General features: G+C 49.4%; 1 protein-coding gene across 1 annotated transcript in view; it reads left to right on the top strand.

The window, feature by feature from the left end:
• TAF1D (TATA-box binding protein associated factor, RNA polymerase I subunit D) overlaps positions 1 to 27,656 on the top strand; it is a 146,660-nt gene that overhangs the window by 40,148 nt on the left and 78,856 nt on the right. The window contains exon 4 of the mRNA XM_086954588.1: positions 25,358 to 25,533. Coding sequence (XP_086810714.1) covers positions 25,358 to 25,533 — 176 coding nt within the window. The remainder of the gene's footprint in view (positions 1 to 25,357; positions 25,534 to 27,656) is intronic.

Here is a 27,656-nt window from a genome sequence, read left to right on the forward strand (position 1 = left end):
TTTTAACAGGTTTCCACTATGAGATCTGGGATTTTCTATCAATCCATGCACAATTCCAAAGAGGCGATAAGAAAGGCATAGCACCCGCAGTGCAACTAAACCAGGTGGGCCTCCACATCATAAACGTTAGAGAAGCACTGGACATTCCAGCGGCCTACACAGACTCATCTGCTTTTAGAATGGCCTCCCTAGACTGCATGTGGGTGTCTCTGGCTCATTTCCAAAGCGTAGGCAAATTTGAAGCCTTTACAACCTTGGCTAGCGATCACGCCATCCTTAGCTGTAAAGCCATGATATTGCGCCCCTGCCGCTCTAAAGTGGTCCTCATATCAAAACAAGATAAACTTGAACCCATCAACAGGGTAAGGTGGGACATGTACAACCAAGAGAGGCACTTATACGTGTGTGGATGAATTCTTGAAGGCGATCCGTACTGCAGAAATGAACGTGTAACTCAAATCTTTGGGGGCGACTGGCCACATTCTTAAAGAAGACAGACAGTATTGCCACAAGGAATGCAAGCAGCATGGAACCATTGTAGCCCATCCCCTCAGCAACTTGAAACAAGCATTTGCAATGCAATAGGTCTTGCATTTGCGAGTGTTTGAGCTATTGGCATTGTAAATGACAATGTCTTTTATTTATGTGTTTTGAAAATCTGCAAGTCGTGCATAAACACGCACTTTTTGGTGTCTCGTGAGTCGCCGGGTTAATATGTCTGTGAAAGTTTTAATTTCCTTTCGGGAGGTTGTGTTTGGAAGGTTATAGACTGTATGAGAGGACAGGGAGCTAATGGGGCAGAAGAGGGGTTGAAGAGACTGTAGGATGGGTGGAAAGGGACGGATCAAGGACTTATAGCGTTTTCCCCTTACACTGCTAGCATGTCCCCCGACACCCCAATGTGGAAAGTGGTGTTGGCTAAAAAGCCTAGACTGGCAGGAGTCTTGAGCACCTCATGCAGCTACTTGTAGATGGCAAGAAAGGGACACCATGTACAGAAGTGCTGCAGGGAACCAGCGCGCCGCACACTGATACTATTTAAAACAATATATAAATCAATAAAGGCTAGCTAGTTTAAGGGAAATGTAAGGGAGACTCTGGTACGTCAGCAGTGACAATATGTGGGAAAAACGCTGTTTTCCTTTGAAAGCCCTCACCCACCGACCTAGTCGGTGGCATGCTTCATCATCGGGCCCACCACAGTGGCACCGAATGTGCCCCGGGTGTGCTTCAACGCCAGGTGACTGCGGAGCTGGTATGTTGCTGAGTGTGCAGTGAAGGGGTGTGAAGGTGAGAAATTAAAATGCTATCCAGGAGGTCCCAGCACCCGAGGGTATTAGCAATATTTAATGAACTGGGCCTCTGTTAGCAGGTTAAAAAGGCAATAGGACGTTTTAAGGGAGAGTTACAATGACCTCCAGCGTCCAGTGTGGTCTACATGTTTCAGCCAGTGCCTTTGTTATAAGCTGGCTTTCCTCAGGACCAAAAGGGGTGAAAGGTGCAAGTAATAATAAACTATATTAAGTGAGTGTTGTTATTTTCTCTATGTGTTGCGCACGCTAAGGCGCCGTAACTGTTAGAGGGGGATTCCCTCAAGCTTTTCTACACAGAACACATAGGACAAAGACAAGACGTACAAGGAAGAGTCATATTAGGTTTGCATTAAGTAAAAGAACCACTATTAGCCGACTTATAAGGTGGTGTTCGACCTATATGCGGCTATAGTGAGCTCATTGGGTACTCCATAGAGCTTGTGAGGGTATATTAAACCGTTAGTGAGGGGTGGTGGGCTAAAAACGAAATCACAAGGTGAGGTACAGGAAAGTAGTGTTACTAAGTCCTCACTCTGTTATTTCAGTGTTAAAAGCCTCATGGGTCGCCTGGCAGAGAAAGAGACCCTGTAGGGAATAAAAATGAGACATACAAGGCTTGCTAACCTGTAGGGAGAGAAAGTTCTTACCCCATTTGCAGGAAAGAGGGTTACTCACGAGTAGTTCGGTCTGGTTCCTCCTAGGACCTATTCATCCATCCGCGGCGCCCGAAATGTAGTGACTGGGCCGCAATGTATGTCTTTTTATGCTCTTATCGTAATCTATTGCACCTGGTTAGGGTAGAAAGAGAAGGCGGTATGCGCGTAAAACGCCCTATCATGCTGCAACCAACTGCACATGTGCAGGGGAGCAGCGCGTGGGTTCGCGCATGCGCGGAAGCCATGGCGCGTCAATGCGCATGCGCAAGGAACGGGGCTCTGATGCGCATGCGCGGTGCATCGCCGTGTGAGCGCTGCAAGTGCTGGGATGTGTGGGCAGCCTGTAAGAGAACAGGTGTGAGTAGCGCTGGATATGCGCTAGCCAGAGTGTTGTAATAGACCCAGTATTGGGCACAATGAACAACCTGTGTGTTAACAGGTGTGTAGTAGCGCTGACTGTGCGCTACCCAGGGGGTCATTATGAACGAATAATAGGGCCACTGTGTAGAGAATGGGTAGTGCCCATCAAGTTAAGGAGATGGGATCACTATTTGGAGAGAAGGGGTCAGGGAGGGCGCTCATGCAAGGGGACAGGGGCACAAGTATCTCACATGCGTGCTGGGCGCTCCTGAGTAAGACAGGGGAGGTTATTGGCTCACAGCCCAAGTAGTATCAGTGGACATGTTATGGTTATACTGTTAGGCTATTCCATGGAATGGCATCGTTCAAGCCATGGATGTGTGTGGCTAGACGGTAGATCCAGCGCTGCTCTTTTTGTGGAAGGAATCTTTCATCTTTGGCATTGTCAAATTTTTCAATGACAGTCCAGGAGAAGTCATTTGGTGTGTGATTGTTGGTCAGAAAGTGATCTGTAAGTTTACTGATATTTTTCCCACATCTTATTGTACTCCTGTGTTCGGTCATTCTTGTGCGTACCTTGCGGGTGGTCATGCCAATGTATCTCAGGCCGCATCTGCACGTTATCAGGTAGACCAGGTTGGTGGAGTTACAGTTAGTGAAATTGCGTTGCGTCCAGGTTTTGCCCGGTTCCAGATTGAGGGTTTTGGACGGAGATGTAAGGTGGCATACGCTGCAGTTGTTACAGGGTTGGTGTCCGATGATCTTGGGCAGGCCCCATGCATTGACAATTGTGTTGTCTCTGTTCTGATTGGTAGTGCGTGGCCTGGTGTTGACTAGCTGGTCTCTTAGGTTGGTAGATCTTTTGTAAGCAATGCGTGGTTTTTCCCATTGTCTTGTGCCAGAGTTAATGATTTTCCAGTGCCGTTGTATGATGTTGGAAACTTGGTTCGATGCTGTGTTGTACGTTGTTACACAGGTGAGGACTGGTTCTTCCTCGGGTTTGTCGTAGTTTTCCAGGAGGGCTTCTCGATTTTGATTTCTTGCTCTTTTGCGGGTTTGGTTTAATATCCTAGTGGGGTAACCACGGTCCCTCAATTTGTGTACTAGGTCATTGGACTGTTGTTTATAGTCCTTTATGTTGCTGCAATTGCGCCTGATACGTAGAAACTGCCCGTAGGGCAAGTTTTCCCTCAGGTGACGAGGGTGAAAACTGTCAAACCTTAGCAGTGAGTTCCTTGCTGTGGGTTTGTAGTAGGTGGTGGTGGTAAGCTTCCCATGGTCAGGTTTGATGTTTAGGTCCAGGAAGGGTAGTTCAGTGGTACTGCTGGTGCATGTGAAGCGTAGGTAGGGGTCCAGTTGGTTGACCCAAAGCATGAAGCTGTCTAGTGATTTTTGGTCTCCTTTCCATATTAAGAGTATATCGTCGATATACCGACGCCACATACGTATGTTGGCAGAGAAGGGGTTGGTAGGTTGTTGTACGTGGGTGTCTTCAAAGTGGGCCACGTACAGTCCTGCCACACTGGGGGCAAAAACACTGCCCATGGATGTTCCATTCGTCTGTAAGTAGTACGTACCTTCATATTCAAAATAGTTCTCTTTGAGAGCCAGAGCCGCGCAGTCTAAGATGAAGTTACGGGGGGTGTTGTACTCCCAGGGGCTTGTCATTAGGACATCATGTAACACTTGGAGTGTAGCGTCCTGTGGTAGGCTAGTATATAGGCTTTCTATGTCTAGTCCTGCCATGAGTTCTGTGGTGGGGTCAAAGTCAATATCTTGAATCACACTAAGGAGGTGTTTGGTGTCTTTAATGTAAGAGGGGGTCTTTTGAACAAGTGGGTTTAGGAAAAAATCACAGAACCGTGATAGTGGCTCTAGGAGTGACTTGATCCCTGATACGATGGGTCTCCCGGGTGGTGGAGAGATACCTTTATGTATCTTGGGGACCGTGTAGAAGTAAGGGGTCTTTATTTCTTTGGGACAAAGGTAGTCCGCCTCTTGTTTAGAGATGTGTTCGTTGTCTTTTGCGTTGGTGACCAGTCGGTTGATGGTGACTTGAAGTTGTTCAGTCGGGTCTCTGGTGAGGCGTTTGTAGTTTCTTGTGTCACTGAGGAGCCTCTTACATTCGAGGTCGTAGTCAGCCTTGTTCATCAAGACTATTCCTCCCCCTTTATCAGCAGGTTTGATCACCAGTGAGGGATCATTTTGAAGGCGTTGGATGGTACTTCTATCTTTGCTGGATAGGTTGTTAAAGGTGTCCTTTTGTTGTAGGTTTTGTATATCGGTGTAGACTGCCTGTTCGAACGTCAGGATTTCGACCGGGATGCTACCCGGTGGGGGGGTGAAGGTGGACTTCATTCTCAAGCCTGTCTCATTTGGCGTGCTGGTTGTCTCCGACATGATGTTGTCCTTTTTCTCAAAGAAAGCTTTAAGTTTAAGTTTCCTGAAGAACTCAGCAAGCTCGACGTGTAATTTGAACATGTCTAGCCTGGGAGTGGGGACAAATGAAAGGCCTTTGTTGAGTACTTCCATTTCTTCTGTTGTTAACTGAGTGTCGGATAAGTTGAACACCAGTGGGTGTTGTGGTGCTATTTGCTGGTTCCCGGTTGTTCCCTGGTTTTGTTTCTTGTGTTGGCGCTCACAGGTTCTTCCTCTGGGGTCCATTGGACATGTCCCGAGTTCCGTCTCTTGCCCCGGCCTCTTCTGCCCTGGGATAAAAAAGGATACCGGGGGTATTTAAAACAAGGCTGTCTTCTTCACTTGACAACTTTGCAATAAATGACCTCGAACACAGTGATCTCCGTCATTTAAAACGGACAATCCAGCCAGTCGCCATGAGGCACATGAGTTACTCTCATGCTAAATACATTACCTCACACACACACACACACCCCCACACACACACGCATGCATACTCACCAGTTGTTGCCATGTTGCTGCCACCACTCTGGTCACCACTTGCAACAACAGGAAATGTTCATACATCAAGTGCTGGGCCAAAACACATAGCTTCCTATCAGAGAAACAGATTGAGGACAAACAGGAAAGGGGTAAGGGACTGCCATTTCTGAAAGGTACTCTTCTAATTGTATGTGCTGAAATTATAATCTGTATCGGACAGGAATCTGTTTAGAAATCGAAACCATCCTCCCTGCTTTGTCTGCTTAGATTATTTGCACACCCTGGAGGCACTTTTACAGATGCAGTATTTTCCCCGCATAAGCGCCTTCTGAAAGCGTTTGGGAAATACAGGTTTTCACACAGAAATTACGAAGTTAGGCATACTTTCAAGCATTGCAATACACCCACTCCTAGTATTTGTTGTTTCCTTACCAGACTGCCATACGCCATAAATTGCACTATCCGGAAGAAGTCTTCATAACACTCCTCGTGTGACTAAATAGTTGTGGAGAGAAGGAAGTGGAGGGTCAGTATGTCGTCGAGTGAATGGTGGAAGGGAAACAGGACACAACGTGAAGAGACCAGCGCGCATGCCCTGCAACGCTAGGTGAGTGGGCGGGGCCTAAGGGAGACAGGGCAGACGCAATCCCCACTTCCAAAGAAGACCGATACAAAACCAACAACAATTGATCTCGCCAAGGCGATGCAGCGCATGCGCTTCAACGCAGGCGAGACCTAAAACCCAAACCAGAGCCTTAAAACATCAACTAAATAAAGTCCTGAAGACCCACATAAACAACAAGGGATTGTGATTTCAGATCTCCAACTAAAGCAAAAAATACAGGAAAGCCCTATATACCCAAAGAAAGGAGGAGGAAGCCAAATAATTGGTCAAATCATTCATTATAATAAAATCAAAGGACCAGAGGAAATTCTGGAGGTCGATCAATAAAATCCTCACTCCAAAGCCTAATGGTGCCAATGTCGCTCCCACCGATTGGGAATCATATGTCACAAGCCTAGAAAGGGAATTATCGGAGGACAAAGATGAGAACAAAATTGAAAGTAAGGCTCTTGACAAGGGCATTAACCTACCCGTAGGACCATCTAGCCCATTGACTGGCAATCTGACAAAAATAAGACCGGCTCATGTAACCCAGGCGATTAAAGCAATGCGCCAAAGTGGCACCCCAGGCCCAAGCGGCATTCTGGCAGCAGTATACCAGAGGGTCCCAACCAGATGGGCCTCGCTTATGCCCCCTCCCCCGAATTTCCTCAGTATCTATTGGGGTCAGCTATCGCTGAGTCACTGTGGGGCACACTGCGAGTACTAATACACAAAAGGTGCTCCTGGTCACGCCCCGGGAACTATAAGTTGATTTCACTCCTGGACACCGAAGGGAAGTGCTTTGCCAGCATCCTAAACATGGAGCGCTAAACCTGGGCATAAGGCATCAATTAAATTTCAATCAGCCAAACGTTTTTTAAGGGGATGCCACATTGAGGACCATCTCATCTGTCTGTCTCACTTGAGCGAAGCTATCATGGCAGCAAAGGGCCCGGCTCTATATGCTGGCTTTATAGACTTTGAAACTGCTTTTGATAGCGTCTCAAGATCAAGGCTTTGATCAAAACTGAACACCTAGGGAATTCCAGATAATTTATTACAAGCCATCACCACGCTTTATACCACAATGTGGGTCAAAATAAAAGTTAGGGGAGGAGGAGCTTCGCGGGCAACCAAGATGGCCGCGTAAGCTCGGAGCTCCGCGGACCTTCCGATCCTCCGCAACTATCCTGCCCGAAATCCTGATCCACGAGGGTGGATACTCGTTGCTGAGAGCCCACTGAGGCGAGAACCGTTTTCAGATCTCGAATCGGTGTCTCCTACGCTGAGCTACGTCGAGTGGGACTCCGTGCCAGCTCAGTGCCATTGTCTCTGCGGATTCCGCTGCTACGCACTGCCGATCTGCGGAGTGCCTGCCTGCCCTCACCAGCGGCGAAGTGTACTGGACAGCGGTGCTATTCGGACGGCGGAGTGAACCTGGGACGGTGTTCTAGTGTCCCCCCGGACGAATCTCCGACTCTCTGGGCTTGGACTTGCCTGGCGTAGCCCTTTGTTCTCTTTGGATCTAACATGGCGGGCAAGAGGGACCTCGACAATCCGTCTAACAGAGGAGTGCGCGGTAAATCGCAACAACAGCAGAATAGGATTGAGCGCTATACCCAACCGAAGACGCCGCCTGTTACTGGACCCTCTGCCAAGGGCAACCCGCACTCGGGCTCGCCGGACGACTCTGAACCCACTTTGAGCGACATCATGGGAGCCATCACAAACTTCCGGGCGGACATGCAGCAACAGCATGAAGTCCTCACGCACAAGGTGGACGGCATGGCCGTTGATCTGTCCCTCATTAGAGCCGACTTAGGCAAAACTAATGATAGGGTCAAGAATTTGGACATCAAGACGACCAGTCTCACGGGGGATGTCTCGGACTTGCAGACTGAAGTTCGTAACCTACAGAGGACAGCGGAGCAATTCGCGAGGCGGCTGGATGATTTTGAAAGCCGGGCCAGGCGGCAGAACGTCCGCATTGTTGGTGTACCGGAGGGTTCGGAGGAGGCGGCGACGGACCTCCTAGTTGAAGACCTGATCAGGACTCATCTGGCCCCGCCTGGCCTCAGCAACTTTTTCTCGGTGGAGCGTGCCCACCGAGTACCGGGTGGCCCGCCGAAGTCGGGCGTGGCACCTAGACCCATCGTGGCCCGGCTGCTCAATTTCCGTGACAGGGATGCGGTCCTGCAGGCCTCCAGACGACATGGGCCGCTTAAATTCCAAAACGCCGATGTCCATTTCTATCCAGATTTCACCAGGACAGTTCAGCGACAGCGCCAAAGCTATGCAGGGGTTAAGCGAAGGCTACGAGACCTGGGTTTCAAGTACTCTATGATGTTCCCTGCTAAGCTCCGGATCGAGCACGAAGGTCGTGCCCTTTTCTTCGACTTCGCTGAGAACGTTAGTGACTGGCTGGACACTCTACCGCCGCGCCGAGAAGCACAGGAAGAACATGAGGGTGGCGCGGCTGGCGGTTCGGACCTATGAGACTTGGTTCTATAGTGGGTGATTCCTTGATTATCTTGCTTGCCTCAGTGGTCTATCGTATGTAGCTTTGCTATGCGGTACTATCTTTCCTGTTAGTACATGGAGGGTGGCGGGAGGTGTTCGCGGGGATTCCTCACTCCTCTGGGTGTCTTTTTGTAGAGTAGTTATGGGGCGACAGGCACACTGCTGGTTGGGGGGGCTTTTTAGTCACATGCGGGGGTGCAGGGTGGGGGGTGCAACTATGCAAGTTTTATTGTTTGTTTGTTCTATCTCTTTTTCTTTCTTGAGGCAATGGACTGTGTGTTTTAATGTGCAATTGACGTTTGAGTTGTATGGAGTCGGGTGGGGCGGTTTGTTCGGGGATGGGGGGTAGGAAATTGAAAGTGCTTAGCTGGAATGTCAATGGATTAGGTGACCGGGTAAAGAGAGGGGTGGTGATCCAGCTGATAAAGAGACACATGCCTGACGTTGTACTGCTGCAAGAAACGCACTTAGTGGGGAACTCCTGTAGGGCCCTGAATCGTAAGGGTTACAAAATGGTTGCCCACTCTGGGTTCTCCTCGGGCTCCCGGGGGGCGGGCATCCTTGTGCGTGCGTCCCTTCCTCTTGAAATAGACGTCACACTACTTGATGATAGAGGACGCTACGCAGCTGTGGCGGGAAGATGGGAGGGGCGTTCCTTGGCCCTGCTTTCGGTTTATGTTCCCCCTGGCCTCCAATCTAGCACCTTCCAGGACCTTGGTAGCGCCATCTTGTCCCTGCCTTCGGGCTTACTGATCCTGGGGGGCGATTTCAACTCAGTCTGCTCTGGCACTCTTGATCGCCAGCCACCGAGAGACCTCCCGGGTTCCCAAACGTGGCTGCCGGCCTTCCTTGACTCTATGGGTCTGGTGGATTGTTGGCGGTTATTACATCCTACGCTCCGCCAGTTTTCGTTCCTCTCCGGGGCTCATGGGAGCCTGTCCCGCTTAGATTATGTCCTCACCCTTGAGGCGCAGTCGCCTGCCATCTCTGAGGCACGTTTTTTGGCGAGGGGCGTATCCGACCACTCGCCGTTGTGGATCTCCTTTGATTTCGGTGTCCTTCTGTCCAGCCGCCCCGCTGCGGTGAATCCCTGGTATTTCCGCAACCATAACACGCGAGCACTCCTGGCCAAGGCCATCGGCCTCTACTTTACTGAAAATACGGGATCCGTGGGCTCTGCGGTCACCCTGTGGGAAGCATTTAAGACGGTGTTGCGGGGTGAAGCCTTATCTCTCATCGCAGCGGCTAAACGAGCTCGTGATGCTGATCTTCTGCATGTGGAGGAGGAGGTCTTGGATCTCGAGTCCCGTTTGGGGCCTGGGCCTGACCCTTCTCTCCTGCACGAACTCTCTCTGAAACAATCGGAGTATCACGATCTCGCCACGAACGCAGCCCTGGCCTTGGCGAAGGAGCAGCAGGGCCGCATCTATGATGTTGGGGATAAGGCTGGTAAACTGCTGGCCTGGTTAGACAGGCGGGAGATGGCAAGCCGGGTGGTCCCGGAGATCCTGGGCGAGGACGGAGTGGTGGTCACTGATCCGAGTGCCATCGCTGAGTCTTTTGCAGACTATTTTCGGGGTGTTTATACTTCCGGCTCGGACCGCTCCGAGGCCGACTCGTCTGAATTCCTTTCGGCGATAGACCTTCCTTGCCTCTCGGAGGAAGACAGTGCAGATATGGACCGAGACATCACTGCGGACGAGATTGCTTTGGCGATCCGCGCTCTGCGTGCGGGCAAGGCGACCGGACCCAATGGCATACCGGTTGAACTATACAAGATTCGGCCGGATGTGATCTCCCCTTATTTGAGAGATATGTTCCTCCGTGCCCGTGAAGAGGGTGTCCTTCCCTTGGACCAGCGACTGGCCACCATAGTAGTTATCCATAAAGAAGGCAAGCCGCGGGACGTCTGCAGGTCCTATCGCCCCATTTCTCTTCTCAACGTTGAGCCCAAGATTCTGGCTAAACTGCTGGCCAATCGATTGGTCGGGGTTATAAGCGACTTGGTGCACCCGGACCAGTCTGGTTTTATTCCTCGCCGTAATACTGCCCTCAACCTGAGACGCCTGCACGGGGTTATGGCCAGAGCTCACACCCTTACGGAACCAGCAGTACTGGCCTCCCTCAATGCCACGATGGCCTTTGATTCCTTGGAATGGAACTATCTATGGGCGGTGCTGACAAGACTCGGGTTTGGACCAGGTTTCCTGGGCTGGGTGCAACTTCTTTATGCTAGCCCGCTGGCTGCTGTCACGGTTAACGGCCGCATGTCTGCTCCCTTTGCGCTCCAACGCGGCACCAGACAGGGCTGCCCCTTGTCTCCGCTACTATTTGCGCTGGCTCTGGAGCCTCTCGCGGCTCTGCTGCGCTCGCACCCTGACTTGCATGGGATCTCCTGGTCCCCGGGCTTTGAGGACAGGGTTTCCCTGTACGCAGACGACATCCTGCTCTACCTCACCTCCCCTGGCAAGTCGCTTATTGTGGCGTGCGATGTGCTCAGGTTGTTTGGGCGCTACTCAGGCCTGATTATTAACTGGGCCAAATCCTCCCTTTACATCCTTAAGGGTGACACGCCGCGCCTCCCCAGAGGTTGCAACATACAACTGGCCGGGCAAGGCTTCAAGTACTTGGGGATTTACATCTCGAGCAGCCCTAAGGCGAGGTATGACCACAACTTACTCCCCCCGCTCCACCGGTTGCGGAGGGATGTGGAGAGTTGGCGTAAGCTCCCTCTCTCTCTCTCCTGGGCCGGGCGGCATTATTTAAAATGATGTCCCTGCCCAGGTTCCTGTATGCCTTGCAGAATACTCAGGACCTTTTTCCGGCCCGTTACTTCAGGGAGGTTGAGAGCCTGCAGCGTGCTCTGCTTTGGGATGGTCGGCCTCGTGTCGCTGTCCAGAAGCTCACCATGCCGTGGTACGACGGGGGCATTGCGTTACCAGACGTGCGGAGGTATTACTGGGCCTCTCAACTCACCGCCATCAATCATGGTTTTTACGGTCCTGTTGACAGCCCGGGCTATGCTATGGATCGATGGCTCTTGCAAGGTGGGAACTACTACCGCGCTCTCTATTCTAGATCCTTCGATCGGAGCCTCACGGGTCCGACCAAGGCGGCGGTCCACACGTGGCGAACGGTTAATAAGATACAGGGTTGGCAGGGCAGACTGATGAAATTCACCCCTCTATTCGATTCCGACATTTTAGGCAAGCTCTGGCATACCAAGGGCTTCGACAAGTGGGACCTCATAGGGATTTCGAGAGTTGAAGACATGCTGGCCAGGGGGGATGTTAAGACTTTTCCGCAGCTGCAGGCAGAATACCAACTGAGTGGAACGGAGTTCTTCCGGTATGCCCAACTTAAGCATGCAATAGCCGCCGCCAGACCGGAGGAGGGTGACATCCCCGAGAGCTCTCCCTTGGAGGACAGAGTACTGGACGGGCATATGCCGGATAGTGCCATCTCTCTGTCCTACAAGAAGCTGATTAATGTTCGGGTCGACCTCCTCCAGCGCTTGCGGGAGCAGTGGGTGGCCAATGGGCTGGAACTGGACGACGAGGACTGGCAGAGTGCTGTGTCCTCCCCTAAGGAGGTCGCCATCTCCTCGCGTCTGCGGCTAGTCCAGTTCAAAATCCTTCACCGGGTGTACGTCACCGGCCCCCGGCTTGTGCGTATGGGCTTCTCGCCAGATGGCCTTTGTCGTCGTGGCTGCGGAGCCCCTGCTACTTTTCTGCATATATTGTGGGAGTGTCCCGTTATTGCCCCTTACTGGGAGAGGGTACACCGAGTGATGAGGGAGGTGACTGGAGTGGGGTTGGTTGCGGAGGCGCGTAGGTGCCTCCTCAATGTCTGGGAGCCGAATGATTATAACACGGCACAGACCCGGTGGGCTACACTGGGCAACATGGTCGCTAAACGGGACATAGCGCAGAAATGGGGATCCAATGTGGCCCCCCTGGTGGTACAATGGAAGGCCAACATGGACTGGTGTATGTTGCGTGAAAAGACTGTGTACACTGCCAGGGGGCGGCCTCAGACATGGAATAAGGTGTGGGGTGCTTGGAATGCTTACAGAGGTGATTTGTGTCTGCCACCTGAACCGATGCCCCGCGATGAACACCTATCACCGTAGACGTTGACAACGGCTATGCTACTCACGTTCTGTTTCTCCTGTTCTTCCTTCTCCCCCCCCCCCCCCTTTTCTTCTACATCCTACTTCAGTTCTTTCTGAATCTTCTCTAGCCTCTGACGCCTCCTACTGGCTCATAGTCATTTCTCCTTCCATTGCCTTTTCCGCGCCCTTGGGCGCTTCTGTTCACGTTTCTGTTTTGTATATAAAATAAAAACAACCTGCATTGTTCTGTCATGAATCGCTTGGCACTATGACCGTTCTGAGACTTTGCTGCCTTGCCTCCGGGATGTTAGGCTGAATAGCTGTGTGCTTTACTATAATAAAGGTTTTAAAAATTTAAAAAAAAAAAAAAAAAAAGTTAGGGCTGGATGGGCCACTATGGCAAAAAAAATAGACAAAGGCTTAAAACATAGATGTATATTGACACCTCTATTGTTTAACTTGTACTTGGCTGACCTGCCAACCCACCTAAAGATGGCTTTTCCACCAGAAATGGCAGGCACCAGAATACAATTGTTACAATATGTAGACGATACTGCTCCTCGACTTGATGTCTATTGGGCTGCAGTGTCTCCGCAATGCACAAGCAGGTTATTGTCAAATTAACAGCCTGAAGATACATTTAACAAAGGTAAAAGTCCTGATCAGTTCATCAAAACTGAAAAAAGTGGGACCTGGTCCATTGAGGAGAGTCCTGTTGAAGTCATCGAAGCGCATAAATATCTAGAGGCCACATTTCATCTCCCAATTAGGTGCAGCAAGCAGTCGCAAACTCACTGGAAGAGGCCTTCAGCAAATTACCGAAGTCACTGGTGAATCCAGACTTAAGGCCATTGCTAAAGGACGTTAGGCTTCAAATTGCTTCCAATAATAACACACATCGCAATCACTGTCAGATAAAGAATGGCAAACTGGCTTGATAGGGCATTTGCTATTGAAGAGTTTTTTTCCGTCTTCAACTGCACAGCACATGCCCAAATTCAAGAGGAGTTCTGCTTGGTTTCGCAGCACTGGGCTCATAGCCACATTTTTAGCATACTGTGTGAAAGCCAAGCAGGTAAAATAAAAAAAACTAAAAAGCATTTGGGAATTATTTTGAAAAAAACAGACCAAATCACACAAGTATTGCAGGTGTGCATTGAATACTCTAGATGTTCGAGAGATTTGTTCTACTGGCCTCCCAGTCCCAATAGTGTCAAGCATATAATAACCCAGCAAGCAAAAGCAGTCTCAAGGGGGCAGGACACTCTGACTATCAAGACATGGCCCACTGTAGGGGGGCGTCCACACTGTATGAACCAGGGGCCCTGCTGTTTTATCTGTCCCTGCCTTTTAGTTTTGCCCTAAAACAGGAGCTAATGAGATTGCGATTAGGCTTCATTCCATTTAAAACGTATTGATATGGCCGAAGAACCTCTGATGAGCATGACAGACGTTACAGTTCTGTGCAAAGCCGAAAGAATCATTAGTCCACACCCTTTGCATGTGTGAAAACCTGCTCCATCTTAGGAGATTCTGGCTGCATGCCCTAAACATCGGAACTTGCCTTATCAGGCAAGCTTCGACGGCTGCGGAACAAGTTCTCACAGTTGGCAGCTCGAATCCTGAAGTTCCTGGGAGTAGTTTTGGCATCACCAACATGCGCACTTGATGCTGCGCCCTTAAAGACTGCTAAAAGTATCAAAATCCTTTCATGCTTCACTTCGCTGGTGAGCACAAATCTCTTTACCCTCTTTAGATTTACTACACTGGAAGACCTTTCATTGGTGTTAAAACTTCTCCCCTATGTTTCCATGTCACTATTTAGTAGCTGCATTTTTACCTGGGACCAGCTAGTAGGAACTGTGCATGGATAAGCAATTTTATGAGCCCAAGGTTCTTTTAAAACGTGCCCCCTATGTTTCCGTGTCACTATTTAGTAGCTGCATTTTTACCTGGGCCCAGCCAGTAGGAACTGTGCATGGATAAGCAATTTTATGACCCCCAAGGTTCTTTTAAAACGTGTCCCCTATGTTTCTGTGTCACTATTTAGTAATTGTATTTTAACCTGGGCTCTGTTAAAAGGTACAGCGCATGGATAAGCATTGCGCTGGCTAATCTATCCTCTTGGCTAAACCTTCAGCCAGGTTTTGACATTGAGAAAGCATTTAGCAATTGCACTTAACTCTGGACATAATCAATATGCACTGTGTATGGTTATGGGGCCAGTCCGGAACCCTATTAAGGGGGAAAATTGCACTTTAGATTTCTCGTGTACTGCTTTATCTGTACCTTCTATTTAGGCACTTTTAAAAGCTACAGGAAAATGTTTTAATTACTATTTGCTAAACGTTAGCGACTTTTAATGTGCTATAGCTTTAATGCCCATTCTGGCCTTGGTAAGCACAGTTATATTGTTGATATGTAAAAAATGCATTTATTGCTTTTTTGGTAATTATTGTAAATAATCGCACTGTAAAGAATTTTGGGCAAGATGTACGACCATTCCAATTTTGCGGGTCGCACATTGCAATTTATTTTTGCGAATCGCAATTAGCAACTCTCAAAACGGAATGTACCAATGTGTCTCCGACGCTTTTAGCGATTCCCAATGGTATCACAAATTACCTTCCTCATCAGTATTCATAAGGGAAGGTCGCAATTTGCGACTCATTGGGAAGGGGCTACTAACAGGGATGATGGCCTGCTGGAGACAGCTGACCACCATGTCTGTGTATGCTTTTTGAATTAAAGCATTGTTTCTTTTCCAAATGCAGCCCGTTTTCCTTAAAGGAAAACATGATGCGTTTAAAAGAAAAAAATGAAAAGTTTTCTTTTCTTTTAAGGGCAGGCAGTGGTCCATGGGACCACTGCCACCCCTTAAAAAATGTTCAATGCCAAACACAACTGCAACTGTCTTACCACCAATTTGAAATTGATGGTAACTGCTGTTATTTTGCAACTGCATTCGGAGGGACACCCTTGGCACGCCCCTTTCGAATTGCAACTCTAGCCCTATTTTGCAAGTCGCTAATAAGTTACCGATTCGTAAAATAGGGTTTGTGTATGTTATAACCCATTTTAGGTGTGCACACAGCCCGAATTTCCGTATGTGACCGCTAATACCGTTCGTACATCTGGCCCGTTATTTTATCTTCCGTGCACTGATATTCAATTTTTCCTCTCTTGATGACCGGCAAAGAACAATTGCAATTCTTTTTTGTTTTTATGTATGATTACTTTAACAATATACAGATTATAAAATTTTTTTAAAACATTCGAAGGAATTTTGAAGTTCTTGAGGTGCAGAAAGGAACATCTGACCGAGGTTCCAATTGGTTCCAGTTATACTCTTTGGTGTTCTTCTTGGGCAGTGATATACACTGTTAGACCTGTCTGGCTTTTTGCGTAGTCCCTCCAATTTATTATTTATTTTGTCCCCTTTTTGCCCCTCATACCTTTTTATTAATTTTTTGTGTCCACTAGCTTTTTCTAGGTGATGGTCAAGGGGATAGGTGTTCTTTTCCCCCCCTCATAGTTTTTAACCTCAGGCCTAGAGGCCTTTTCTGACAGGGAATAGCTGGAGTCACAAAATGGTGGCTACCAACTGTCCTAACTGCCAAAACCAGAACCTGTCCCATAGAGTAGAATAGGGCATTCCAGAACCTTCTGGTCCCTTCTGGACCTCTGAGGGTCAGCCTATAAAAGGCGGAATGCTGGACAGCCATTTTGTCTGTCAGTGAGGAGCAGCTAGAGTGAAGGCTGAGGTCTGGTAGGGGTAGGATCCTGAAGGGTGGATTGCTCTACAAGGGTAGCCCTCTGTCAAGGCTTTTCCACCTCCCATTCCTGTTGTCCTAGCCAAGTTAGTTCATCCTGCTGACCCTGGACAGTTAGGTGAGGGGGTTAATTCCAGTAGTCTTTGGCGCTGAGAAGGACCCTGCACTGGGAGCTGAACTAAGAGATCCCCTGTGCCCCTAAGTCTGTCCAGTAAGGAGGGTTAGGGGATTAGTGCTATAGAAGCGCTCTGTGGCTCTATCCTGAAGGAGCCCCCTTTTACCCCCCTCCTCTCTCTAGAGTGAAAAGGAAGCATCTCCTCTGAATAACATTGAGGTTTCCTTACTAGTGACTGGTCCTGTGGCGTGTGGCAAGCCTCTCATCCTGTGAGGTGGAAGAGTGAGGGGCTAGGATCTAGTTCTCTTTGTTTAAACGGGGAGCGGACCCCTGGGGCACCGATCGCGCTCCGTGTCAGCGCCTTCAAAGGAGAGAGAAAAGCTAGCAAGCTGACTAACTTCCTAGCGCTACCGCGCATGATCCCAGCTGAGCCGGGTGGTTAGCACAGGAGGGGCCTAGGCTCGAGCAGGCCCGCTGCGGAGACGCTGCTCCGTGAAAGGACGACGGAGGAGACGCTGAGGCCGAGACGCCTATCTCAGGCGCATGCGCATTGGCGCCTCCGTGAAGGAACCGCCGGCCGGCACTGAGGAGAGGCGCCAAGGGAGGTAGCGGTCCGCTGAGCAGCCGGCGCTGGTGAAGTGCCGGTAAACCTTCGAGAAGGCCTCCGCTCCTCTGTGAGGGAGCGGGAAGGCCTGATCACTGCCGTGAGTGTCCTGAAAAGGGGAAGGGGTGTGCAGCGGAACACACCCCCCAGCGCGCTGCCAAGTAAGCGGGGAACTCCAAGGGGGTGGCCGAGGAGGACTGGCTGAGCTCCGGTCGTCGGACTCCTTCTGAGTCGAGGTGCAGCACTGATCTGTGCACTAAGAGGAGAGAGGGGCTACCGGTTAACTGCATCTTGACAAGCCTATAGCGTTAATACCCAATGGTGCACTCGAGGGGTGAAAAATAACTGAGGCCTGAATCATTCTTTTGGGTCTTTCCTTCCTAACCTCTGGCACCCCAAAACTTGAGACAGCTTGTTCCCTGAAAGGGTGGGTTTGCTGAGGAGCTTATTTGGGGCCACTAAAGCGAGGAGGATTCACTAAAACCTCGGGTGGAAAGGAGGGAGTGAAAGAGTAAAGCTTGTCTAGTAAAGTGCAGACACTGCCTCTTCTAAAGTATTGTTTGTGATGAAAGTTATAGAAACTCATAATAGTCAAATTTAATCAATTCTAGAGTTTAATGAAATGTACTGTTAATGCTGATTAATGAGATAAGTTGATACTTCTGAAAGTGCTATTACTAATTTTTATGACAACTGTATGTACTGAGTTGTGATTTCCAAAGGTATAAAGCAGAGTATATTATTTTTATAAACAAGCACGTATTTTTCCAACATTGGTGTAGTGTCCTTTTTGTGTGTTATTGCGTGGATTTACTGCTGGGTAGTTTGCAACCTTCGCACATGTGCCTCTAGTATTTGTGTCTTACCCTAGGCCATGCTACCCTAGGTGACCTGTCATCCCAGGTTCCAACAAATTGGTGTCCAGCGGTGGGATCCTGACTGTGGTTGCAGCTACTCAGTAGTAATTAAACGTAATACACTAAGCCTACACCAGGAGTTTTCTCCTAGCGGCCCTCCTAATTTGACTTTTGTTTTTCCAAATTTGTTACTGGTGGTGGGTGGAGGTTATCCTCAGATCACGCTTCCTAGTTCTCTCCTGAGTGCTCATTTAATCCCATATTTGAAGAATGGAATTAAACCTTGACGAGCTAGAGTCCTACACTGTGACCCAACTTAAAGAGTGGTGTCAGCGACAGGGGGTATTCTTCAAAAAAGGTGCCAAGAAAAGCGAGTTACTGACAAGCATAAGGGCATGGGTGGAAGCTCATATAGAGGAGGAACAGGACACAGAAGAGGGTGATAGGGACACTGTCCTTGAGACTGCAATGCTGTACCAAGCTGAAGGGGGGAATCTGCTGACAGGTCCCAGGACACTTTCAAGGGAGGGCAGCAGCGTCTCAGTGAGGAGTTTAACTGACGCCGAGCTGGAAGACAGGAGGGAGGAGAGTAGACTGAAATTGGAGTTGGCTAAATTGGAAATGGAGAGGGAGGACAGGAGGTTGGCCCACGAACGAACCATAAAGGAGCTAGACCTTCAAGCCTTAACACTAAGGTCTCCTAATCCAAACAATGGTGGCAGCGAAAACAAAGTAAATACCAGGGAACCCAGACCCTATCTACCCAAGGATGTTCTTGCTAGTTACACCACAGGCGATGACATTGCCAAATGGTTAGCCACATATGAAGTCTCTTTAAGGGCTCATGGGATCTCAGAAACTCACTGGGGGGGTGGGCTGTATAAGTATATGCCACCTGCTGGCAGGGATACCTTGTTGGCTCTGGAGCAGGATGAGCAAACCCACTACCCTACAATGAAAGTGGCACTGGTGAAAAAGTTTGGACTTACCCCTGAAAAATACAGACAAAAATTTAGGGGAAGTCACAAACTGAGTACCCAGAATTGGGTGGACCAAGAAAGCCTTGGAGGGCTGGGTCAAGGGCAGTGAGGTGAAGGATTATGAGGGGCTGTATTATCTATTTTTGAAAGAGCACCTCCTCGAGAAATGTTTTCCCGAGCTGCGCCAACACCTGGTGGACAGCAAGCTGACCAATCCCCGGAAGCTTGCAGAGGAGGCGGACATCTGGGCAAGTACCCGGGTGTCCTCAAAGGGGACTGGAGGGGATTCCCAAAAGGCCGGACAGGGCACCCCCCAGTAGAAGGAGGGGGGAGATAAAAAGAAGGAGTTCTCTAAAGGTCCCCAAAATAATTTCCAAGGAAAGGGAACAGGTTTCACCCCTAAGGCAAACACGCCCAGAAACCCTAATCCTGGCCAAAGCCAGCAGCCAAGGGTTCTCCACTGTTTCGAGTGTGGTGGTGTTGGACATTGTAAGGGAGATGTCATATGCCCAAAGAGACCACCCCCTCCCACTGGAGGAAAACCACCGGGAGTAGCTAGTGTAGCGCTCGGGGAGGAGTTGCCCTTAGATAAGGGGGTGAGTGGGCGGGTGTCACCTTAGTGTCCCTGGGAGAGCGGGAGATGGTTCCAAAGATCCAGGTGCCCCCAAATACTGCAAAGTATGGGCAATGGGTCACCATCAATGGCCAGAGAGGGGAGGCTCTGAGAGATACAGGAGCCAGTATGACTATGGTGAGAAGTCAACTGGTGTCTCCAGAGCAGGTGGTTCCCCATGTACTCCACCCCGCCGCGGTGGCTGACGGCAGAATGGGCCACTATCCAGTGGCTGAGGTTCCCTTTGAGTGGGAGGGGGTTGCAGGTTCACTTCGAGTTGCCGTAAGCCCTGCCGTGCCAGTTGATTGTCTGCTGGGGAATGACATGGAGCACAACGCTTGGAGAGAGGTGGAATACCGGACGCACTCTGCGATGCTGGGTACACCTGACTGGGCCTGTGTGAGCACACCGTCTGCGACTGCCCGAAGAGGGAGTTCGCCTGGGTTGGAGCCTGGAACAATGGCCCAACCCGCTGCCAAAAAGGGACAGACCCGGAGACAGGAAGAGCCTGCTTCGGCTTCCACACCCCATGTGACAGATCGGCCACCTGCGGTGGTGGACCAGGCGTCCGTGGAGGGGGAAGTAGACTCTCTGGAGGATTTACCCATCCCTGCTGAGTGGTATGTGGAGGGAGGTCCTACCCGAGAGGAATTCTGTAAGGGGCAGAGGGAGTGCCCTACCCTTGAGGGACTGAGGCGTCAGGCTGAAGCCCAGGCAGCAGGTGATGTTACGGGACACTACCATATTTACTGGGAGGATGGACTCCTCTACAGTGAACCCAAGGTACCTTTACCTGGTTCGTCAAGGGCCTTGGTAGTCCCGCAACAATACCGAGCCTTTCTGCTGGAATTGGCTCATGCTATACCCTTGGCAGGACACTTAGGTCAGGACAAGACCTTTGCTCGGCTTGTCCTCCACTTTTACTGGCCTCAAATGAAAGTGGCGTCCAACACTTACTGTCGGACATGTGTATCCTGCCAGTCGTTAGCACACCCTTTGAGAGGGTGGGCATCGACATTGTAGGGCCTTTAGATCCACCAACAACAGCTGGTCACAGGTTCATCCTGGTTCTGGTGGATCATGCCACACGGTACCCAGAGGCAATTCCTCTGAGGACAGTCACTGCACCTGTGGTGGCTAGAGCCCTAATGGGGATCTTTACCCGAGTGGGATTCCCCAAGGAAGTTGTGTCTGACAGGGGGACCAACTTCATGTCAGCTTATATGCGGGCGATGTGGAAGGAGTGTGGAGTGACCTACCGGTTCACCACTCCTTATCACCCCCAGTCGAATGGACTGGTTGAGAGGTTCAACAAGACCTTGAAGGGCATGATCAGAAGTCTGCCCGAAAGCCTGCGGAGGAAATGGGACGTCCTCCTACCCTGTTTGCTATTTTCTTACAGGGAAGTGCCACAGAAGGGAGTGGGCTTCAGCCCCTTTGAACTTCTGTATGGACACCCTGTACCCGGTCCTCTCAGCCTGGTGAAGTATGGTTGGGAGAAGTCTCCCAGGAAACCCCCCAGGATGTGGTGAGCTACATGCTGGCCTTCAGGAGCCAAATGGCGAAGTTGTGGAAGCAAGCTTCTGACAACTTGGAGGCCACCTGGTGAATGCTCACCAGGTGGAATTGGAGCCTGGAGAGCTTAGTGCCCTTCAGGATCGCTGGACAGGCCCATTTGAATTTGAAGTGTTGGAGAAGAAGGGTAAGGCCACATACCTGGTGGACCTTAAGACCCCTCGACAGCCCCTACGGGTGCTGCATGCCAACCGACTCAAACCCCACCATGAGAGGCCCGAGGTCATTTTGATGATGGTGACTGATGGGGGAGAGGAAGCGGAAAGCGAACCTCTCCCAGACTTGTTCTCGTCTCAAGAGAAGGATGGGTCAGTGGAGGGAGTGATTCTCTCTCCCACTCTAACTCCTGAGCAGCGGGAGGACTGCCGCCAGATACTGGAGCAGTACTCTACGTTGTTCTCCCTTGTCCCGGGAAGGACTCACCTGTGTACCCATGATGTGGACACAGGGGACAGCCCACTAGTGAAGTCGAAGATCTACCGGCTGTCCGACAAGGTGAAGGCTAGCATCCTTGGAGAGGTTGCCAAGATGCTAGAGCTGGGAGTTATAGAACCTTCCAACAGCCCTTGGTCCAGTCCGGTGGTGCTAGTGCCAAAAGCCGCTCCACCAGGCACCACACCAGAACTGAGGTTCTGTGTGGATTACCGGGGACTGAATTCAGTTACAAAGACTGATGCTCATCCGATCCCTAGGGCGGATGAATTAATTGACCGGCTAGGAGCTGCCCAATACCTAAGTACCTTTGACCTCACTTCGGGGTACTGGCAGATCTCCTTGACAGATGGAGCAAAGGAAAGGTCAGCCTTCTCCACGCCTGAGGGACACTTCCAATTTTGCGTGATGCCCTTTGGGCTCAAAAATGCCCCCGCCACATTTCAGCGGCTGGTGAACCAGATCCTCTCTGGAATGGAGAGTTTCTCTGCTGCTTACCTGGATGACATTGCTGTCTTCAGTAGCAGTTGGGAGGACCATTTGCAACATTTGCAAGCAGTTCTCCAGGCCCTGAAACAAGCTGGATTGACAATCAAGGCCAGCAAATGCCAGATTGGGCAGGGGTCGGTTGTGTACCTTGGACACTTGGTGGGTAGGGGGACAGTGCAGCCCCTGCAGGCGAAGATTGAGGCAATCATGGCCTGGGAACCCCCCAAGACACAGACTGAGGTCCGAGCTTTCCTGGGCCTCACAGGCTACTACCGTCGCTTTGTGAAAGGGTATGGCACTATTGTAGCGCCTCTCACAGAGCTCACCTCTAAGAAACAACCTCGACGGGTAGTTTGGACAAACGCTTGTCAGCAAGCTTTTGAGAAACTGAAACAGGCAATGTGTGCAGCACCGGTCCTGAGGGCCCCAGACTTCTCCAAGGAGTTCATTGTCCAGACAGATGCATCAGAACATGGCATTGGGGCAGTGTTATCGCAACTAAATGAAGAGGGCCTGGATCAGCCTGTGGTCTTCTTATCCAGGAGACTGCTTCCCCGGGAACAGAAGTGGAGTGCAATTGAGAGGGAAGCTTTTGCGGTGGTGTGGGCTCTGAAGAAGCTGCGGCCATACCTGTTTGGCTCGCACTTCCTGGTTCAGACTGACCACCGACCCCTTCGTTGGCTGATGCAAATGAAGGGGGAAAATCCCAAGCTGTTGAGGTGGTCCATCTCCCTACAGGGAATGGACTTCCGGGTGGAACATCGGCCTGGAGTGGACCACGCCAATGCAGACGGTCTCTCCAGGTATTTCCGCCTTAGTGATGAGGACTCCCAAGGGGTTGGGTAGTTCTCCCCACTTCCAGCTGGGGGGGACGCGTGTTAGACCTGTCTGGCTTTTTGCGTAGTCCCTCCAATTTATTATTTATTTTGTCCCCTTTATGCCCCTCATACCTTTATTAATGTTTTGTGTCCACTAGCTTTTTCTAGGTGATGGTCAAGGGGATAGGTGTTCTTTTCCCCCCTCATAGTTTTTCACCTCAGGCCTAGAGGCCTTTTCTGACGGAATAGCTGGAGTCACAAAATGGTGACTACCAACTGTCCTAACTGCCAAAACCAGAACCTGTCCCATAGAGTAGAATAGGGCATTCCAGAACCTTCTGGTCCCTTCTGGACCTCTGAGGGTCAGCCTATAAAAGGCGGAATGCTGGACAGCCATTTTGTCTGTCAGTGAGGAGCAGCTAGAGTGAAGGCTGAGGTCTGGTAGGGGTAGGATCCTGAAGGGTGGATTGCTCTACAAGGGTAGCCCTCTGTCAAGGCTTTTCCACCTCCCATTCCTGTTGTCCTAGCCAAGTTAGTTCATCCTGCTGACCCTGGACAGTTAGGTGAGGGGGTTAATTCCAGTAGTCTGTGGAGCTGAGAAGGACCCTGCACTGGGAGCTGAACTAAGAGATCCCCTGTGCCCCTAAGTCTGTCCAGTAAGGAGGGTTAGGGGATTAGTGCTATAGAAGAGCTCTGTGGCTCTATCCTGAAGGAGCCCCCTTTTACCCCCCTCCTCTCTCTAGAGTGAAAAGGAAGCATCTCCTCTGAATAACATTGAGGTTTCCTTACTAGTGACTAGTCCTGTGGCGTGTGGCAAGCCTCTCATCCTGTGAGCTGGAAGAGTGAGGGTCTAGGATCTAGTTCTCTTTGTTTAAACGGGGAGCGGGACCCCTGGGGCACCGATCGCGCTCCGTGTCTGCGCCTTCAAAGGAGAGAGAAAAGCTAGCAAGCTGACTAACTTCCTAGCGCTACCGCGCATGATCCCAGCTGAGCCGGGTGGTTAGCACAGGAGGGGGCCTAGGTTCGAGCAGGCCCGCTGCGGAGACGCTGCTCCGTGAAAGGACGACGGAGGAGACGCTGAGGCCGAGACGCCTATCTCAGGCGCATGCGCATTGGCGCCTCCGTGAAGGAACCGCCGGCCGGCACTGAGGAGAGGCGCCAAGGGAGGTAGCGGTCCGCTGAGCAGCCGGTGCGGGTGAAGTGCCGGTAAACCTTCGAGAAGGCCTCCGCTCCTCTGTGAGGGAGCGGGAAGGCCTGATCACTGCCGAGAGTGTCCTGAAAGCGGGGAAGGGGTGTGCAGCGGAACACACCCCCCAGCGCGCTGCCAAGTAAGCGGGGAACTCCAAGGGGGTGGCCGAGGAGGACTGGCTGAGCTCCAGTCGTCGGACTCCTTCTGAGTCGAGGTGCAGCACTGATCTGTGCACTAAGAGGAGAGAGGGGCTACCGGTTAACTGCATCTTGACAAGCCTATAGCGTTAATACCCAATGGTGCACTCGAGGGGTGAAAAATAACTGGGGCCTGAATCATCCTTTTGGGTCTTTCCTTCCTAACCTCTGGCACCCCAAAACTTGAGACAGCTTGTTCCCCGAAAGGGTGGGTTTGCTGAGGAGCTTATTTGGGGCCACTAAAGCGAGGAGGATTCACTAAAACCTTGGGTGGAAAGGAGGGAGTGAAAGAGTAAAGCTTGTCTAGTAAAGTGCAGACACTGCCTCTTCTAAAGTATTGTTTGTGATGAAAGTTATAGAAACTCATAATAGTCAAATTTAATCAATTCTAGCGTTTAATGAAATGTACTGTTAATGCTGATTAATGAGATAAGTTGATACTTCTGAAAGTGCTATTACTAATTTTCATGACAACTGTATGTACTGAGTTGTGATTTCCAAAGGTATAAAGCAGAGTATATTATTTTTTATAAACAAGCACGTATTTTTCCAACATTGGTGTAGTGTCCTTTTTGTGTGTTATTGCGTGGATTTACTGCTGGGTAGTTTGCAACCTTCGCACATGTGCCTCTAGTATTTGTGTCTTACCCTTGGCCATGCTACCCTAGGTGACCTGTCATCCCAGGTTCCAACATACACCCACCAATCCAATGTATTCAGAGTCTAAGGGCACTGATTTAGATATCGGCAGATGGGCTACTCCGTCACAACGGTGATGGATGTCCGGTCCACCGAAAAAAAAATATAAATCCCATAGGATACAGTGGTAATTATATTTTGGCGGACGAGATATCCTTCACAGTTGTGCCCTAAGTCTGGGGACATTTTGAGGCATTGTGAACAGCTGATTCATCAGAAATATTGCTACATTCAAGTATATTACTATTTTTCCCTGCACTACATTTGCAGTCTTATCCTGATCTCTCGGTTTATGGTAGCCAGCAATATCGCTCTGTAAATTAAACCCTTGACACCGGTATCTTTTTAGTCCACAGGTCAGAAAATTAAATACTAGCAAGGGGAACCCTGCCTTCCATGCTTCTTTGAAGTTGAATACTGTTAAATCCGATAATGGTACCATGTAGTGTACAGCAGACATGTGGTAAATAAATATTTTAAAATTGTGACTGTCCTTTAGTTTATATCATGAGTAATAACTTATCCTATTTTGTTTTCATGTTCAGCAAGGATCTTTGTGGGGATTTTTGCACCAGATGAAGAAGCTGAAATATGAGCGACATCTTCAAGCATCTTTACAAAACCTTAACGTTAGTAATGAGCCAGAAGATGAACATGAAGATAGTCGTGGATATAGTTATTTAGATGATGATGGGCCTATTTCCCCCATAACCGACTTGAAGTAAGTGAATAGGTACATTTTCAAGTCTTCCATGACTAGTACTTAAGATCAGCCATATGCTTGTATGTTTCTCTTCCATGAACTGTTCTTCAACAAGGTGATGGTGGTAGGAATCAAGAATTCTTTGAAAAGTGTAAAACAAAATGTTCTCAAAAACATGCATACTTATTCCCTTCTCGGCTCTAATGCTTGTGTTTGGCTACATTCACACTCATGTTGTTTTTGTTGATTAAGGGCCATCCCTGAACCTTGTATGCACCTCATTGTTTTCCTCTTGCTAATAGATAAGACTTCGGAGGCTTTCTTGTGTCTGCTACCAAAGCAGAGCGGTGTTTCTTGGTACATGTTTTTTTTCTTGATGCAGTGCATTTGGAATTTTACTGACCCCTTTGTGATGACGTTAACAGTTTAGATAAAAGACATTGGATCAGTTGATTCTCTTGGGCATGCTAGGATGGGTGTTTATTATATAGGCAAATTTAAGCCTCAAGAATCTTCAGCCAGACCCATGGCTTAATTAAAACAGTCACTGCCTGACTGATGGTCTTTTGATGGACACTGGACTCCACCAAACATGACTGTCTTATCTCAATCGCCTGGGTCTGCCATTGTCTTCCTCCACCTGGTCGAGTCCCTTTCGGTTCGTGCAGAGTTCGCCTCGGAGAATGAATACAAAAAGAGGGTGCTGCAACGTAAACCTTCTCAATTTTGTCCAAAGTGCAATGCTAAATTTCCCTGGGCAGACCACCAAGTTTGCAATCTTTGTTCCTCCACCGACCACAAGGCCTCCAAGAAGTTCTGCATCAAACCTTCGTTATAATAAAATTTCTAAGGTGTTCCTTCCCTAAAAACGGTATTGAAACCTAAACCCAAATGGCATCTCTGGGCACATGTCAGCCTCTGGTAAATGGTACCCTAGGTGCCCAGGGCACTGTGACCAGAGAAGGCCTCTAAGGGCTGCAGCACCTATTGTGCCTCCCTTAGGGGTCCTGTACCCTGACACACACATACTGCCCTTGCAGGCTGAGTGTCTTGGTGCAGAACAAAACAAAAAATCGACATGGCACACATCCCTGTATTATAACAACAACAATGGTGGAATTAGGGTCCTAGGGAATTTAGTTTATAGACCTGCAAGGTGAAATTTCCCCTAAACATAATTGACAACACACTATCACCTCAGGTCTCGAATATACACCAGTAGCCTTATTTAGGCAGAGATGTGTGACCAATGTCCGTACTCTTTCAAAATTGTAGCGAAACCTAATATAAGACTGGGGGGATTATCCCTTAAGGACTAGAACCCTCACTCACCCAAGGGTGACATGCTTCATCATATGGGTTCCTCCTTACCAGTAGGAAAACCTAGTCCTACTGGGAGCTACAACTTCCTCATTGTGAGGAAGGAGCTCAGAGATGTTTTCATAGATGTGTAACCAAGGAGTCAGGATGCTAAAATCCCATATGTGAAGTATCCGGTGTAAGAAGGGAGCAGCGCAAAAAAGGGAAAAATGTGTTCGGAATATGTGAAATTGAGTGAATGTTAAAACTGCCTAGGTTGATGCACAAAACTAATTTTATTGGTGTGCTCTCACTGGCAGGATTAAAAAGCAGTGCAGAGAGTAGTATGGATATATAACTACCATTCAGAGTGGGTCAACATGTTTCAGCCTTATAATCAGAGGTCTGTATCAATGGCTTTCTTCAGGACCAAAACTAGAATGTTGTAATTGCTGCTAATTTACAAATAAAAAGTACCACACCAGTATTCCTGCGGCGTGATGTCAGGTAATACTTGGAGTATCTAAAAATCGAGAGAGAACAACAAAGGACACACAGGATCAGTCAAAGTGCTCTGCTGTTGACAAAGTCCTTAGCAATATTTTGTCAATAGCCATATATGTCAACAGTTAATATTTGATCACTTACCCTCAATAGTATTGTACCTCACCTCAACCTGGTCGGCAGCTCAAGAAAGGAGTCCCCGCTCTGTGAGAAATAAAGTTGTGCATCATACCTAACACATTAATTAGGTTGACATCAATCAAATTGCTTCGGTTTGTTTAAAAATCTAATCAATGTGGCCACCCCACTGACGGAAGGAGGTAGAAATGTAGGGATTT

The sequence above is a fragment of the Lissotriton vulgaris genome, chromosome 2_1 (assembly GCF_964263255.1).
Source record: "Lissotriton vulgaris chromosome 2_1, aLisVul1.2, whole genome shotgun sequence".
Classification (NCBI taxonomy): Eukaryota; Metazoa; Chordata; class Amphibia; order Caudata; family Salamandridae; genus Lissotriton; species Lissotriton vulgaris.